A 12,500-nucleotide genomic window follows, 5' to 3' on the forward strand; every position below is an offset into this window, starting at 1 on the left:
CTCTCACTAACCTGAAGGGAACAGTCTCTTCTCTGGCTTCCTGCTCTACTCTCACTAACCTGAAGGGAACAGTCTCTTCTCTGGCTTCCTGCTCTACTCTCACTATATATATCTCTCTCTCTCTATCCCTCCATCCATCCATCCAATCAATCAATCAATCAATCAATCAATCAATCAATCAATCAATCAATCAATCAATCAATCAATTAATGAATGACTTAATAATGTACTTCTATTATTCTGTTTTGAACAGTAAAGGCGTTTTAACTCATGAGTTTTGGTGCTGTTATTATCCAATGCTTTAACAAGCATTTTGATTAAATGAATCAAGGTCAACTGTGTTTTTATGCTGAACAGGAACAATCTCCATGTTTACCGTTGTGGGTTAGATCAAATACATTTCAATTCCAGTAAATTCAGAAGGTTTCCTCATTTTAAACCATTCAACAAAATTGGTATTGTGATTTCAGTGTACTTCCTGAATTGACTGGAATTGAAATAGAATTTTCCCAACCCTGCAATCCACGATGCTGTGTTTCAAAAATAACCCTATTCCCTATATAGTGCACTACTTTAGACCAGAGCCTTATGGAACACTATTCCCTATATAGTGCACTACTTTAAACCACAGACCATTGGCCCCTATTCCAAATATAGTGCACTACTTTAAACCACAGACCATTGGCCCCTATTCCAAATATAGTGCACTACTTTAAACCACAGACCTATGGCCCCTATTCCCAATATAGTGCACTACTTTAGAACAGAGCCCATGGCCCCTATTCCCTATATAGTGCACTACGTTAGAACAGAGCCCATGGCCCCTACTGTGGGTGGACCATTTCTGTTTGTCAGTGGTGTGTACGCCAAGGAACTTGAAGCTTTCCACCTTTTCCACTGTGGTCTCGTCGATGTGGATAGGGGGGTACTCCCTCTGCTGTTTCTTGAAGTCCACGATCAGCTCCATTATTTTGTAGACATTGGGTGAAAGGCTATTTCCTGGCACCACACACTTAGTGCTGGTAATCAGGCCTACTACTGTTGTGTCATCTGCAAACTTGATGATTGAGTTGGAGGCGTGAGTAGCCACGCAGTCATGGGTGAACAGAGAGTACAGGAGGGGGCTGAGCGCGCACCCTTGTGGGGCCCCAGTGTTGAGGATCAGCGAAGTGGAGGTGTTGTTTCCTACCTTCACCACCTGGGGCGGTCCGTCAGGACCCAGTTGCACAGAGCGGGTTCAGACCAAGGGCCTCAAGCTTAATGATGAGCTTGGAGGGTACTATGGTGTTGAATGCTGAGTTTTCAATGAACAGCATTCTTACATAGGCATTCCTCTTGTCTAAATGGGATATTGCAGTGTGGCGACTGAATCGTCTGTGAATCTGTTGGGGCAGTAAGCAAATTGAAGTGGGTCTAGGGTGTCAGGTAAGGTGAAGGTGATATGATCCTTGACTAGTGTCTCAAAGCACTTGATGATGACAGATGTGAGTGCTACAGGGCCAGAGTCATTTAGTTCCGTTACCTTTGCTTTCTTAGGTACAGGAACAGTGGTGGACATCTTGAAGCATGTGAGGACAGCAGACTGGGATAGGGAGAGATTGAATATGTCTGTAAACACTCAAGCTTGTTGGTCTGCGCATGCTCTGAGGACGCGGCTAAGGATGCAGTCCTGGGCCGGCAGCCTTGAGAGGGTTAATTCGCTTAACTTCTCTGGGATATGTTGGACGGTAGCGTCCCACCTCGCCAACAGCCAGTGAAATTGCAGGGCACCAAATTCAAAACAACAGAAATCCCAGAATTAAAATTCCTCATACGAGTATTTTACACCATTTTAAAGATAAACGTGTTGTAAATCCAGCCACAGTGTCCGAATTCAAAAAGGCTTTACGACACACCAAATGATTATGTTCGGTCAGCACCTAGTCACAGAAAAACACAGCCATTTTTCCAGCCAAAGAGAGGACTCACAAAAAGCAGAAATAGAGATAAAATGAATCACTAACCTTTGATGATCTTCATCAGATGACACTCATAGGACTTCATGTTACACAATACATGTATGTTTTGTTCGATAAAGTTCATATTTATATCCAAAAATCTCAGTTTACATTGGCGCGTTATGTTCAGTAGTTCAAAAACATCCGGTGATTTTGCAGAGTCACATCAATTTATAGAAATACTCATAATAAACATTGCTAAAATATACAAGTGTTGCATGGGATTTTAGATCCACTTCTCCTTAATGCAACCGCTGTGTCAGATTTCAAAAAAACTTTACGGAAAAAGCACACCATGCAATAATCTGAGTACAGCGCTAGTAGTAGTAGTAGCATGACCAATGTGTGTCAGTTGTCACCAGATGGTTCTGTTGGGTTCTGTTTTTCTGTCAGTTGTCACCAGAGGGTTTTATTGGGTTCTGTATGTGTGTCAGTTGTCACCAGATGGTTCTGTTGGGTTCTGTTTTCATGTCAGTTGTCACCCAGGGGTTCTGTTGGGTTCTGTTTGCGTGTCAGTTGTCACCAGAGGGTTCTGTTTGTGGCCTGGTATTCAGTATGACAGCTTTTCAGCTAAGGCCCTGTCTAGACTTGACAGTTCATGTAGCTTTAGTATTCTGGTAATCAATCCAATTTATTTATAAAGCCCTTCTTACATCTGCCGATGTCACAAAGTGCTGTACAGAAACTCAGCTTAAACCCCAAACAGAAAGCATTGCAGATGTAGAAGCACTGTGGTTAGGAAAAACTCCCTAGAAAGGCCAGATCTTAGGGAGAAACCTAGAGAGGAACCAGGCTATGAGGGGTGGCCATCCTCTTCTGGCTGTGCCGGGTGGAGATTATAACAGAACATGGCAAAGATGTTCAAATGTTCATAGATGACCAGCATGGTCAAATAATAATAATCCTCTACTTTGAAAAGCCCTCTACAGTGGTTGTAGAGGGTGCAACAGGTCAGCACCTCAGGAGTAAATGTCAGTTGGCTTTTCAAAGCCAATCATACAGAGTTAGAGACAGCAGGTTCAGTAGAGAGAGAGAGTCCAAAACAGCATGTCTGGTGAACCGATCAGGGTTCCATAGCCGCAGGCAAAACAGTTGAAACTGGAGCAGCAGCATGACCAGGTAGACTGGGGACAGCAAGGAGTCATCAGGCCAGGTAGTCCTGAGGCATGGTCCTAGGGCTCAGGTCCTCCGAGAGAAGAGAGAGAGAATTAGAGGGAGCATACATAAATTCACACAGGACACCGGATAAGACACGAGAAATACTCCAGATATAACAAACTGACCCTAGCCCCACGACACACAAACTACTGCAGCATAAATACTGGAGGCTGGGACAGGAGGGGTCGGGAGACACTGTGACCCCATCCAATCGTACCCCCGGACAGGGCCAAACAGGCAGAATATATCCACACCCACTTTGCCAAGGCACAGCCCCCACACCACTAGAGGGATATCTTCAACCACCAACCTACTACCCTGAGACAAGGTCAAGTATAGCCCACTTCACGAACCCGAGAGTGTCGCCAACCAAGACAGGAAGATCACGTCTGTGACTCAACCCACTCAAGTGATGCACCCCTCCTAGGGACGGCATGGAAGAGCACAAGTAAACCAGTGACTCAGCCCCTGTAATAGGGTTAGAGGCAAAGAATCCCAGTGGAGAGAGGGGAACCGGCCAGGCTGAGACAGCAAGGGCGGTTCGTCGCTCCAGTGCCTTTTCGTTCACCTTTACACCCCTGGGTCAGACTACACTCAATCATAGGACCTACTGAAGAGATGAGTCTTTAATAAAGACTTAAAGGTCGAAACCGAGTCTGCATCTCTAAAATGGATAGGCAGACCATTCCATAAAATGGAGCTCTATAGAAGAAAGCCCTGTCTCCAGCTGTTTGCTGAGAAATTCTAGGGACAATTAGGAGGCCTGCGTCTTGTGACCGTAGCGTACTTGTAGGTATGTACGGCAGTACCAAATCGGAAAGATAGGTAAGAGCAAGCCCATGTAATGATTTGTAGGTTAGCAGTAAAACCTTTAAATCAGCCCTTGCTTTGACAGGAAGCCAGTGTAGGGAGGCTAGCACTGGAGTAATGTGATAAAATGTTTTGGTTCTAGTCAAGGTTCTGGCAGCCGTTTTTAGCACTAACTGATGTTTATTTAGTGCTTTATCCAGGTAGCCGGAAAATAGAGCATTGCAATAGTCTAACCTAGAAGTGACAAAAGCATGGATTCATTTTTCTGCATAATTTTTTTGGCCAGAAAGTTTCTGATTTTTGCAATGTCACAAAGATGGAAAAAAGGTGTCATTGAAATATTCTTGATATGTTTCATCAAAGGAGAGATCAGGGTCCAGAGTAATGCCGAGGTCCTTCACAGTTTTATTTGAGACGACTGTACAACCATCAAGATTAATTGTCAGATCCAACAGAAGATCTCTTTTTTTCTTGGGACCTAGAAACTAGCATCTCTGTTTTGTCCGAGTTTAAAAGTAAAACATTTGCCGCAATCCACTTCCTCATGTCTGAAACAGAGGCTTCCAGGGTAGGCAATTTTGGGGATTCACCATGTTTCATTGAAATGTGTGTCGTCTGCACAGCAGTGAAAGTTGACATCACCAAGAGGTAGAATATATAGTGAAAACAATAATGGTCCTAAAACGGAGCCTTGAGGAATATCAGAGCCTTGAGGAATATCGAAACGTACCATTGATTTGTCAAAGGACAAACAGAGATGAACTGATATGTTTCCGACAGATAAGATCCAAACCAGGCAAGGACTTGTCCTCATAGACTAATATGGGTTTCCAATCTCTCCAATGTGATAATCGATGGTGTCAAAAGTGGTACTAAGTTCTTGGTGCAAAAGTACAGACGTAGAGCCTTGGTCTGACACCATTAAAATGTTAATTTACCACCTTTACAAATGCGGCCTCTTGTACTATGATGGTCTAAAACCAGATTGGAGCATTTCATATAGATTATTTGCCTTCAGGAAGGCAGTGAGTTGCTGTGTAAAAAACATTTGAAAGTTAACATTCACTGCTATACAGACGATACACAGCTGTACATTTCGATGAAACCCCAAAATTTCCCTCCCTGGAAGCTTTTAAAATGTTTTTGAAAAAAGCTGTTGAACATTGTTTGTCTTCAGGAAGGCAGTGAGTTGCTCTAACAGCTTTTTGTTAAATGTTGAGAGGAATGGGAGATTTGATATAGGCTGAAAGTTTAAAAACATATTTTCTGGGTCAAAGTTTGGCTTTTTCAAGAGAGGCTTTATTACTGCCACTTTTAGTGAGTTGGTGTCACGCCCTGACCATAGAGAGCCCTTGTTTCTCTATGGTGTAGTAGGTCAGGGCGTGACTAGGGGGTATTCTAGTTTATAATTTATATGTTGTGTTCTAGTTTATATTTTCTATGTTGTTTATTTTGTATGATTCCCAATTAGAGGCAGCTGGTAATCGTTGTCTCTAATTGGGGATCATATTTAAGTAGTTATTTTTCCCACTGGTGTTTGTGGGATATTGTTTTGTGTTTGTGCATGTGCACCACGTAGTCACGTTTCGTTGTTCGGTTATTGTTATTGTTTTGGTTTTGCTGAAGTAATAAAGATGTGGAACTCTACGTACGCTGTGCCTTGGTCCAGTTCTTATGACAACCGCAAGGGAATCAGGAGGAGAGGCCTCATTTAACACAGTCAATTCATCAGGCTTAAACCATGATGCCAATCACATCAAGATTATGATCAGTGATTAGTTCATTAACTATAACTGCCTTGGAAGTGAGGGATCTAACATTAAGTAGTCCTATTTTGAGATATCACAATCTCTTTCAATAATGACAGGAATGGAGGAGGTCTTTATTCCAGTGAGATTGCCAAGGTGAACAGTTTTATGGCCCAACCTAGATCGAGGCCCAGATACAGTCTCAATCGGGAAAGCTGAGCTGACTACACTGACTGTGCTAGTGACAGACTCCACTAACAGCCTGCTGCCTGGCCTGCACCCTATTTCATTGTGGAGCTAGATGAGTTAGAGACCTGTCTATGTTGGTAGATAAGATAGGATGGAGTCCAGCTAGGATGGAGTCTGTTACTCCTCAACAGGCCAGGCTTGGTCTTTTTTGTGGGTGAGTCCCAGAAAGAGGGCCAATTATCTACAAATTCTATCTTTTGGAAGAAAATCGTTTTCAACCAGTGATTGAGTTATGAGACTCCCCCTAACTGGGAGGGGGTCAGAGACTCTGCTGTAGAGTTCATCACTCCCCCTAACTGGGAGGGGGCCAGAGACAATTACTTGATGCCGACACATCTTTCTAGCTGATTTACACGCTGAAGCTATGTTGCGCTTGGTGACCTCTGACTGTTTCATCCTAACATCGTTGGTGCCGACGTGGATAACAATATCTCTATACTCTCTACACTCGCCAGTTTTAGCCTCAGCCAGCACCAGTTTTAAGTCTAATACTGCGGGTAATGGAGTCACCAATGACTAGGGTGTTAAATTTGTCAGAGCTCAGACCCCGTAACGGCTGGAGGAGAGACCAGAGAAGACGTGGACTCTGACTCTTATGACAACCGCGGGGGATATGGTCACTAGTGTTTCATGCTTAACGGGGAGAATCGGTTGAATGTTTCAGTCGGCTGAATGAGCGACACCGGTTGAGCATTCCTACAGCATTTCCTTCCAGAAGCCATGAGAAAGTTGGCCGGCTGCGGGGATCGTGCGAGGGGATTTATACTACTATCTGTACTTATTGTCGGGCACAGACGCTGTTTCATCTTTCCTTAAATTACCCTTGCCTAAAGATTGCGTCTGAAGCTGGGCTTGCAGCATTGCTATCCTCGACATAAGGAGATCGTTCTCCTGTATATTATGAGTACAGCGACTGCAATTAGAAGGCATAATGTACTACTTAGCTTCAGCTGGTGGAGGTCCTGACAAACCATGTCCAGATAAAGCGTCCAAGGTGAAAAAGTTTAACAAACAAAGTAGAGCGAGGAAAAAGTAAATAAAAATAAAACGGTAATTAAAAAGTACAAATCGTAAAGTTGGCAGGCCGCAAAGAAACGTCAGCAACAAACCGCAGAGCAGCACGTAAACAAGTCTATAAGTTGTGACCGGAAATGACGATGTCTGGGTGTATTCTAAGAATTCATGTGAATTTGATGTATTCTAAGAATTCATGTGAATTTGATGTATTCTAAGAATTCATGTGAATTTGATGTATTCTAAGAATTCATGTGAATTTGATAATACGATCATCCATTGATGTCTGTTTGTGCGGAGCTTGATTAGTAATGCCTAAAAATACAAATGTAATTAGAGAAAAGATATATGAACTACAGTACCAGTCTAAAGTTTTAGAACACCTACTCATTCAAGTTTTTATTTTTTTAAATTTTTTAAAACTATTTTCTACATTGTAGAATAATAGTGAAGACATCAAAACTATGAAATAACACATATGGAATCATGTAGTAACCAAAAAAATGATAAACAAATCAAAATCTTTTTTATATTTGAGATTCTTCAAAGTAGCCACCCTTTGCCTTGATGGCAACTTTTCACACTCTTGGCATTCTCTCAACCAGCATCATGAGGTAGTCACCTGGAATGCATTTCAATTAACAGGTGTTTATTTATTTTTATTTTTTTATTTTACCTTTATTTTACTAGGCAAGTCAGTTAAGAACAAATTCTTATTTTCAATGACGGCCTAGGAACAATGGGTTAACTGCCTGTTCAGGGGCAGAACGACAGATTTGTACCTTGTCAGCTCGGGGATTTGAACTTGCAACCTTTCGATTACTAGTCCAACGCTCTAACCACTAGGCTACCCTGTGTGCCTTCTTAAAAGATCATTTGTGGAATTTATTTCTTTCTTAATGTGTTTGAGCCAATCAGTTGTGTTGTGACATGGTAGGGGTTGTTTACAGAAGATATCCCTATTTGGTAGATGACCAAGTCCATATTATACAAAGAACAGCTCAAATAAGCAACGAAAAATTACAGTCTATCATTAATTTAAGACATGAAGGTCAGTCAATACGGAACATTTGAAGAACTTTGAAAGTTTCTTCAAGTGCAGTCGCGAAAACCATCAAGCGCTATGATGAAACTGGCTCTCATGAGGAACGCCACAGGAAAGGAAGACCCAGAGTTACCTCTGCTGCAGAGGATAAGTTCATTAGAGTTAACTGCACCTCAGATTGCAGCCCAAATAAATGCTTTGCAGAGTTAAAGTAACAGACACATCTCAACATCAACTTTCCAGAGGAGAATGCATGAATCAGGCCTTCATGGTCTAATTGCTGATGATGGAGTGCTGAAACAGATGACCTAACCTCCACAATCACACAACCCCAATACAATTATCTACTTCGGTTTAGATACAAGCATCATGTAACCTCTAACACAAGACTTGGTGAAAGTCTGTTTTTTGAACCTACCTTTTTTTTCCATTCGTTTTTTTTCCTTCACAGACTCCATGAAATGGTGACCTCTTCCTAAATATTTGGTCAAATTAATAATTTTGTGTATGGTTTCCTAGAAAACAGGGGTGACTCAACTAACCCTTAGGCTCAAATTACCCCACTCTCCCTCCCCTACACTGTGCTTTTGACTTGGACTGAACTAGGTGACAGTACTCATTTTGGGTGCCAGTACTGTTTATATTTAGGTGTTGGAACTTTGGAAACTAATACCAGGAGGAGGAGGAAGAGGAGGAAGAAGAGGAGGAGGGAGAGGAAGAGCAGGAGAGGAGAAAGAGGAGGAGCAAGAGGACGAGGAGGAAGAGGAGGGAGAGAAAGAGGAGGAGTGGAGGAAGAGGAGGAGGAGGAGAGGAGGAGGAGCAGAAGAGAAGGAGGAAGAGGAGGACTAGGGTTAGGGTTAGGAGGACAAGGGGTGTTACTTAGAGTCTTGATGAAGGTGACTCTCCAAAGGGTCAGTTGGAGACGGCAGGTCAGAGTTTAAGTCTTCAGAGGGTCAGTCGGAGACAGCAGGTCAGAGTTTAAGTGTTCAGAGGTCAGTCGGAGACTGCAGGTCAGAGTTTAGGTGTTCAGAGGGTCAGTCGGAGACAGCAGGTCAGAGTTTAAGTCTTCAGAGGTCAGTCGGAGACAGCAGGTCAGAGTTTAGGTGTTCAGAGGTCAGTCGGAGACAGCAGGTCAGAGTTTAGGTGTTCAGAGGGTCAGTCGGAGACAGCAGGTCAGAGTTTAGGTGTTCAGAGGGTCAGTCGGAGACAGCAGGTCAGAGTTTAGGTGTTCAGAGGTCAGTCGGAGGCAGCAGGTCAGAGTTTAGGTGTTCAGAGGTCAGTCGGAGGCAGCAGGTCAGAGTTTAGGTGTTCAGAGGTCAGTCGGAGACAGCAGGTCAGAGTTTAGGTGTTCAGAGGTCAGTCGGAGGCAGCAGGTCAGAGTTTAGGTGTTCAGAGGTCAGTCGGAGACAGCAGGTCAGAGTTTAGGTGTTCAGAGGTCAGTCGGAGACGGCAGGTCAGAGTTTAGGTGTTCAGAGGTCAGTCGGAGACAGCAGGTCAGAGTTTAGGTGTTCAGAGGTCAGTCGGAGACAGCAGGTCAGAGTTTAGGTGTTCAGAGGTCAGTCGGAGACTGCAGGTCAGAGTTTCAGTGTTCAGAGGGTCAGTCGGAGACGGCAGGTCAGAGGGTTCTTTATCACAACATCAGCAGCATTACAAGAGGAAGCAGGTCAGAGTTTCGGTGTTCAGAGGGTCAGTCGGAGACGGCAGGTCAGAGTTTAAGTCTTCAGAGGTCAGTCGGAGACTGCAGGTCAGAGTTTCAGTGTTCAGAGGGTCAGTCGGAGATGGCAGGTCAGAGGGTTCTTTGTCACAACATCAGCAGCATTACAAGAGGAAGCAGATCATAATCTCCATAACAGCACAGTAGTCAGAACACACAGTCTGTGTTCCCAATGGCACACTATTAACTACAACTCTATGGACCCTGGTCTAAAGTACTGCACTCAATATGGGTGCCATTTAGGATCCAGAAACACTCTGACCTCAGGAGCTCTTCCCTGTTCTCAGTCCAGTAAAAGGAACCAGGAAGACAGATGGGGGGGTTGGGAGGGAAGAGGAACCAGGAAGACAGATGGGGGGTTGGGGGGGAAGAGGAACCAGGGAGACTGAAAGTGCTGAGAGAGACAGAATGACCGGGGTGTAATTATAATAATTATATGGGACATTTTTGTTGTGGTCATGCAGTGTTCGATGTGACTGTCCTCTTCCTCTTTCAGCTGAGCTTCTCTCAGTGTCTCTCTCTCTCTCTCCCTCCATCAGTCCATCTGGAAATCAGTATCGCCGTTCATCTCTCTCTCTCTCTCTGTTCATCAGTCAGTCTGTCTGTCTGTCGTTGTCTTCAGAAAGACCGACACTCTTGGAGCCTCTAAGGAGCCCACTGTCATCTGAAAACGACAGACCACCAACTACAGACCACCAACTACAGACCACCAACTACAGACCACCTCCTACAGACCACCAACTACAGACCACCAACTACAGACCCCTCCCAGAGGCTGGCAGACAACGGCACATATCAGATGGTATGTTAATGAGAAGGATAACTATCACACTGACACTAATGACTTTTATTCATGAAACACAGCATGGCTAATTGAACACTGTATGTAATCTGATAGACCAGCAATTATAACAGTAGTAGTGTTGTCCTGATCTGTTCTGGTTCCAACCGGGATTGAGTCTGACATAACGCTGTGTGTGTGTGTGTGTGTGTGTGTGTGTGTGTGCATAAGGCCACCTGGTGGTTGAGGTGGGGTACTGCTGCTGTGATGGTGGGCAGCATCCTGGCCTCCTTTGTAACCTCTGTTGCCATGGAGCCCAGCTGTAACGCAAACCTTGGTTACCCCGGAATACCTGGGGTACCAGGAGCTCACGGAGCCTACGGTAAAGACGGACCAAAGGGAGAGAAGGGAGACCCAGGTAACACACACTATCCTGTTATGGCCTGTAATGCTTCTCTGAGCGGTCTGTGTAACATAGACACTAAGCTAATGCTTCTCTGAGTGGTCTGTGTAACATAGACACTAAGCTAATGCCTCTCTGAGCGGTCTGTGTAACATAGACACTAAGCTAATGCCTCTCTGAGCGGTCTGTGTAACATAGACACTAAGCTAATGCCTCTCTGAGCGGTCTGTGTAACATAGACACTAAGCTAATGCTTCTCTGAGTGGTCTGTGTAACATAGACACTAAGCTAATGCCTCTCTGAGCGGTCTGTGTAACATAGACACTAAGCTAATGCCTCTCTGAGCGGTCTGTGTAACATAGACACTAAGCTAATGCCTCTCTGAGCGGTCTGTGTAACATAGACACTAAGCTAATGCCTCTCTGAGCGGTCTGTGTAACATAGACACTAAGCTAATGCCTCTCTGAGCGGTCTGTGTAACATAGACACGAAGCTAATGCTTCTCTGAGCGGTCTGTGTAACATAGACACTAAGCTATCCTGTTATGGCCTGTAATGAGCAGTCTGTGATGCATGTGCAGGTGAGTCTGGTCTGCGAGGGAAGGGTCTGAAGGGGGAGCCAGGTGAATCAGGTCCTCCAGGACGGTCAGGTCTTCAAGGGAACCCCGGTCGGCTTGGACCCAAAGGACCCCCTGGCCCCCCTGGGGAGAAGGGTAGTCCCTCTGGGGTCGACTCCTCCCTCACCTCCTTCTTCTCCTGCAAGGTAAACAACAACACATCTTCCTCCTATAATACAAGGTAAACAACAACACCTCTTCCTCCTATAATACAAGGTAAACAACAACACATCTTCCTCCTATAATACAAGGTAAACAACAACACCTCTTCCTCCTATAATACAAGGTAAACAACACCACATCTTCCTCCTATAATACAAGGTAAACAACAACACCTCTTCCTCCTATAATACAAGGTAAACAACAACACCTCTTCCTCCTATAATACAAGGTAAACAACAACACATATTCCTCCTATAATACAAGGTAAACAACAACACCTCTTCCTCCTATAATACAAGGTAAACAACAACACCTCTTCCTCCTATAATACAAGGTAAACAACAACACCTCTTCCTCCTATAATAAAAGGTAAACAACAATACCTCTTCCTCCTATAATAAAAGGTAAACAACAACACCTCTTCCTCCTATAATACAAGGTAAACAACAACACCTCTTCCTCCTATAATACAAGGTAAACAACAATACCTCTTCCTCCTATAATACAAGGTAAACAACAACACCTCTTCCTCTTATAATACAAGGTAAACAACAACACCTCTTCCTCCTATAATACAAGGTAAACAACAACACCTCTTCCTCCTATAATACAAGGTAAACAACAACACCTCCTCCTCCTATAATACAAGGTAAACAACAACACCTCTTCCTCCTATAAAACAAGGTAAACAACAACACCTCTTCCTCCTATAATACAAGGTAAACAACAACACCTCTTCCTCCTATAATACAAGGTAAACAACAACACCTCTTCCTCCTGGTTAACATGGTTTAAACTTTAAA

General features: G+C 43.9%; 2 protein-coding genes across 2 annotated transcripts in view; both read left to right on the forward strand.

Annotated features, from left to right (window-relative positions):
* LOC115146868 (complement C1q subcomponent subunit C-like) overlaps nucleotides 1-274 on the forward strand; it is a 12,439-nt gene extending 12,165 nt beyond the window's left edge. Inside the window, exon 5 of the mRNA XM_065005020.1 lies at nucleotides 1-274. This exon is cut by the window's left edge and continues 1,276 nt beyond it. The gene's annotated coding sequence lies outside the window, so the exon portion shown is untranslated.
* Nucleotides 275-10,283: 10,009 nt separating this feature from the next.
* The window catches only part of LOC135562526 (complement C1q subcomponent subunit B-like), a 13,874-nt gene continuing 11,657 nt past the window's right edge, over nucleotides 10,284-12,500 (forward strand). The window contains exons 1-3 of the mRNA XM_065005021.1: nucleotides 10,284-10,537; nucleotides 10,748-10,934; nucleotides 11,500-11,681. Of these exons, the coding sequence (XP_064861093.1) occupies nucleotides 10,535-10,537; nucleotides 10,748-10,934; nucleotides 11,500-11,681 (372 nt within the window). The 5' untranslated portion in view covers nucleotides 10,284-10,534. The remainder of the gene's footprint in view (nucleotides 10,538-10,747; nucleotides 10,935-11,499; nucleotides 11,682-12,500) is intronic.

The sequence above is a fragment of the Oncorhynchus nerka genome, linkage group LG19 (assembly GCF_034236695.1).
Source record: "Oncorhynchus nerka isolate Pitt River linkage group LG19, Oner_Uvic_2.0, whole genome shotgun sequence".
Taxonomy (NCBI): Eukaryota; Metazoa; Chordata; class Actinopteri; order Salmoniformes; family Salmonidae; genus Oncorhynchus; species Oncorhynchus nerka.